The sequence below is a fragment of the Rhagoletis pomonella genome, unplaced genomic scaffold (genome assembly GCF_013731165.1).
Source record: "Rhagoletis pomonella isolate Grant_MI unplaced genomic scaffold, Rhpom_1.0 Rhpom_scaffold_04410, whole genome shotgun sequence".
Lineage (NCBI taxonomy): Eukaryota > Metazoa > Arthropoda > Insecta > Diptera > Tephritidae > Rhagoletis > Rhagoletis pomonella.
This window is the reverse complement of record NW_023462960.1, coordinates 2,491-7,655: the sequence shown is the minus strand read 5'-3', so window position 1 is coordinate 7,655 and position 5,165 is coordinate 2,491. Positions and strand designations below refer to the sequence as shown.

The window sequence follows — 5,165 nt, the reverse complement described above, 5'->3', positions numbered from 1 at the left end:
TATTTTAGTTTAGTTTTCCACCAATGAGTGTATTTTCACCGAGATGAGCTCGTTTTTCTTTATGCACAGAGAAATTTCCGTTTCCAAATTTGTATAGAACGTTTTACTTTTAAAAACGTTTTGACTCAGGTTTTGCACCTACGATATTTGTTTTAGTTTTGAGAATGGAAATTTTTGATATCAGGTTTCAAACTTTATTTTAGTTTGCAACACGCACATTTTCGGGACACTTTCTAAAACCTTCATTTGATATTTCACAGTGAGCGTGCTCAAACTGAACTCCAAAATGAGAATTTTTAAAATGATTTTTAAAACGCTCAATTGTTTTATGACAATGAGCATATTTAAGTGAGATTCTAAAATGTTCGTTTGAAGTTAATCAGTATTTTATTTTTTTATGTTATTTTGATAACTTTTACAAAACTCGCTTTTTGAAATTATATCCTAAAAGTTCATTAATATTTGGAAGTATACAATTATCAGTTATGTTTTCGATATAAGTATGTACCACTTTTTTTGTAAAAAATTTGAAAACAGATATTTATAATTAATAATTTTATTTTTTAAAAAATATATGTACATATGCATTTAACATTAAATACTAAACAATTGACACAAATTAAATAAGTTTATATTTAAGGTAAGATTTTCCAATGTTAATACAGTCAATCAATAAAGTTTAGGTACAGAGAGTTTTTTGAAATACGGGCAACTGTTTATTAAATATTTTATTTTTCGCTAATTTTGTATAAAAATATGGTTAATTCTACAACGAAAACCCCAAAAATTAGAGCTCAAACCTTGTGCCCAATTAAAGAATATTCTGGAAATTTTCATTCAAATATTGCACTTTTTAGCCCATTAAATTTTAGTGTATCTAATAAAGTGCAAGTCTGATGTAGCTAGGACTTACCATTTATTTTTGACAACATTTTTTTTTGTTGACAGTGTCGCGCATTTTCTCCATATAAAATAATTTTCGAAAATTTTGTTTATGTGGAAAAAATGAGCGACACCTTCAACAAAAAAATTTACCAAAAATCAATAGTAAGTCCCAGCTTCCTGACTTGCACTTTGTTAAACTAAAATCTAGTGGGCTAAAACTGCATACTCAACTTTTTTTCTAAAAAGTGCAATATTTGAATGAAAATTTCCAGAATTTTCTTTAATTTAGCACATTTGGTTTTTGTTGTAGAATTAACCATATTTTTATACAAAATTAGCGAAAAACAAAATAGCTAAAAAATAGTTGCCCATATTGCAAAAAATTCGCTGTACCTAAACTTTATTGACTGACTGTACATATTCATATAATTTGCACTTGCGGACACTTTTCTTTCCTAGGGCAAAAGGTTTAAAATTTCTTTTAAAATGCAATCAAAAGCATCTCGCTGGTTAGATTCTATAACTAAATTCAAAACCAAATATGAATACTTTAAAATATATGTATGTATAATTTTTTGTATAAGAAAATCTTACCAAAGATTTCTTCCATTCGAGCAGTTTAACTCGAAATTCGGCTCGGTCACCTATCTTTTTTATTGCATCAGCAATGTCCCTTTCATTTAATAAGATGAGATGCCGATATTCTATTCCATAACTAACTTATTAACTACATAGTTATACATAAATCTTACTCACCTATAAGCTGAGGCAGCAGGTGCATAAGCTCGAATTTTTGCTCCATTTTTTGAAATATTTTTTTTTTATTGAATAGAAATGCTAACACACTGGTTTTTTAAAGTTTTACACTTTGCGAGTTAAAGTTTTCGATTTTATTTTAAAAATGTTTCATTTTGTTTTGTTGGCTGAAAACTTCGAAGCTTTATAATTTGTAGGGTAAAAATTCTAAATTGTTTCGTTTTAGTTTTGAAAGTACACATTTTTGATGATAACTTCTTCTCTTCCATTGCTTTTCCCCCGCCCAATACGAAATATGATATTCAGCCCAATTCTAAATAATATTTCCGCTCGACTTTTTTTCACTTTCCGCAATCCTCCTATTCTAAATGAAAAAAAATCGGATTTTTTCACTTTCCGCTTTCCTCCTATTCTGAACAAGTTCGAAAGATTTCGAAAATGAAAAGTAGGCATCTCTAACGCAAGTGAATGGCGGAAAATTTTGACAGCCCGCGAGAATTTATTCACCGGTGACTTGCAAGCGAGTTTCAGCCAAATATGTAAGTATTTTCATAAAATAACAAAAAAATAGTAACTAGTTCTTTTTAGGTCAAAATCTACAAATAAAACGCAATTGCAATTGCTTATCAGCTTAATGGAAACGCAACCCGCCATTGCTAGAGGTTTTTTTAAAGGAGACAAAGAGGACCAGACACGATTTTGGAAAAAAGTAGAGTTGGAGCTTAACGCGGCGGGACCACCAGTAAAAAATATCGTAGAGTGGAAAAAGGTAATCAATGTTAATATATAAAAAGTTAAAACACACACACTTGGGGCTCTGTGTCAGTACCTATGTAAATCTACACAATTTTTTTTAGGTATGGTGCGACCAAAAGCGATATGTCCGGCAAAAGGCGTCGGAAAACATGAAGTTGCGGAAAGGAACGGGAGGTGGCCCTAATATGGAGAAAAAACTGTCCCCAAGTGAAGAGGCTATTTTTAATTTAATTGGGTTGGAGAAATATGTGGATGGTGTCCTCGTGGAAAGATTAGGATTTCAGGTGGCACCTGAAGATGCGCTTGTTATTGACGATGCCGAAGCTCCGTCATTTGTTTCAGAAGTTGAGATATCCGACATTATCGAAGAGGAAAATTTTGTAGATATGGTGATTGCAACCCAGGAACCTCAAGACATCGGCACGGCGGCTACAAGTAAAATTACAGATTGTGTTAAAACGGGCATTATCACAGAATTATGTTCTCCGGTTCCAAAACAATCAAAAGCCGTTGCAGCTGCCGCCTTGAAAGAGGAAATAAAAATTCAAAATGAAATCTGTGCGCATATAAAGACTGCAGCAACCGATCTAAAAGAGCAACACGGGAGCTTAAATAAAATATCGCAAAGGTTATATTTATTTATATTTTATTACAAGAAAGAATAATAATCTCTTCCCTACAAATTAAAGGTTGGACAAGATATATGATATTCAGAAAAAGCACTATAAAGAGAGGGAATCGCATCTGAAGGAAGTGAACCTCATTAAGAAGGAAAAGATAGAAGAAATGAAGAGACACAATTATGTTATGGAAAAAATGAGAAGAAAAGAAATTGAATACAAATTGGAAAAGAATAGACGATTGATGGAAATAGAAGATCTAAAAGTTCGTAAAAGTAATGATGGACAAATGCAGTGCGACTAGTGTATATACTGCAAGAGTATTTTTTTTATTGGGTTGCCTTAAAGTACTAAGTACCTGAGTATTTATTTTTTATTAATAACATTACCAATAGTTACATTGAAGTACAAATTGCTTAAACATAAGATGTTCTACATATACAGCGCGGTAAAAGATATCACATCAATATTTTGGCCAGTTTTGACAAATTTTCTTTTGCTATTTTTAATGTACATATATTCATTTTTTATTAAAGCATACATCATTAGCAAAAACCATAAAAAATGAAATTCTGAATATTGTACAAAAGTTGTAAAAAATCCACAAACTTTCCATTCGAATACCAAGCAATTTAATTAGAATTTCTAATTGCATTTTTGGTATGCAGTTTTATAGCTTATTCGATTTTAGTGCAATAAAGTGCAAGTTTGGAGTTGTTAAAAACTTGCGCTGATTTTTGATAATTTTTTTTTTCTGACGGTATGCAATTTCTTCCATATGAAAATTGCTTGGTGTGGAATAAAGTGCACATTACCTTCAGCAAAAAAAAATATTAAAAATCAAAGCGATTTTTCATTAACTTCAAACTTCCCATTTATAATACTTAAATTTAATAAACTATAAAACTGCATCCCAAAAATTTTTCTATAAATTCTAATTATAATTCTTGAAATTGGAATGAAAAGCTTATGGAATTTTTATAGTTTTTGTACTCAGTTTGAAATTTGTCTTTATAAGGTTTTTGTTAGATAATGGGCTATACTTTAATAAAAAAATTAATGAACATTAAAAATAGCAAAAGAAAAATAGACAAAACTTTCAAAATTTTGATGTGGTATCTTTTGTCGCGGGCTGTACGTATACTCGTACAACAACTATGAACTATGATTTTATTTTTTATGACTAAAAAAATACGTATGGAAATATAAACTGAATTGTTACCAGAAATACATGTATTTAGTTAGCAATTGAATCACGAATGCTGCATCTGATTGATCTTGCAATTTCCAAGTTGTGTTGTGATATTATTGAAATAGATTCCATTTCATCAACGATAACATCAGGGTCAGCCACGGGCGTATTCACCTTGAAATGGATGCAAATGTTGTGTAGGCAACAGCAAACATTTACAATTTTTGCCGCTTTCTCGGGCGTGTAATGAAGTTCTCGCGCACCAAGGATACATCTCCATCTGTTCCTCAAAACCCCGTTTGTACGTTCAATGATATTGCGGCATTTAGAGTGAATTTCATTGAAGCGTAATTCCGCTGACCCATCTTCTGGCGTCCTACATGGAGTCAAGAGCCACGGTTCCAGCGGGTATCCAGCGTCACCTAAATATGTCAACATAATTTAGTATAACACATTATAAGGTAAAATTTTACCTAAAAGCCAAAAATTTCTTGTTTGACTCGAAAACTCTTCTTCGCAATGTTTTCTAAGATCACTGACATTCCAAATGAAGGAGTCATGACAAGCCCCAGGATGTGATGCGTCCACGCAGCGTATTTTTAGTTCGTGGTCGCAAGCCTGTAATAATTGATCTTAATTTATGAATCAGAAATACATATAAATCGTTTCACTCTTTACCAGCATAACATTTAAACTGAAATAACCTTTCCTGTTATAGTAAAGGTGCTTGTTTTCCGACGGTGCGATAATACGGACATGAGTCCCATCCACACATCCGACAACGCCTGGTATTTTATGTTTTCCATAAAACGAAATAGCAATTTTCCGCTTTTCTTCCTGCGTTGTTGGAAATTGTACCCATTGTGGGCATAGGTATGTGCCAAATACATCCAGCACTTCAGTTAGTACTTTGCTGAAACTAGATTGTGCTAGTCCAACATCGTGGTCTTTACCTA

General features: G+C 31.9%; 1 protein-coding gene across 1 annotated transcript; it reads left to right on the top strand.

Moving 5' to 3' along the window:
- The first annotated feature begins 1,923 nt into the window (after positions 1-1,923).
- On the top strand, positions 1,924-3,559 carry LOC118754697. The gene is made up of 4 exons (XM_036489584.1): positions 1,924-2,180; positions 2,230-2,410; positions 2,499-3,025; positions 3,087-3,559. Coding segments are annotated over exons 1-4 (945 nt in total). The 5' UTR covers positions 1,924-2,178; the 3' UTR covers positions 3,322-3,559.
- The last annotated feature ends 1,606 nt before the right edge of the window (positions 3,560-5,165 follow it).

Coding starts and splice junctions, on each gene's coding strand:
- LOC118754697 (XM_036489584.1), top strand. Junction 2,411..2,498: donor ATATCGTAGAGTGGAAAAAG/GTAATCAATGTT, acceptor AATTTTTTTTAG/GTATGGTGCGACCAAAAGCG. Junction 3,026..3,086: donor TTAAATAAAATATCGCAAAG/GTTATATTTATT, acceptor TACAAATTAAAG/GTTGGACAAGATATATGATA.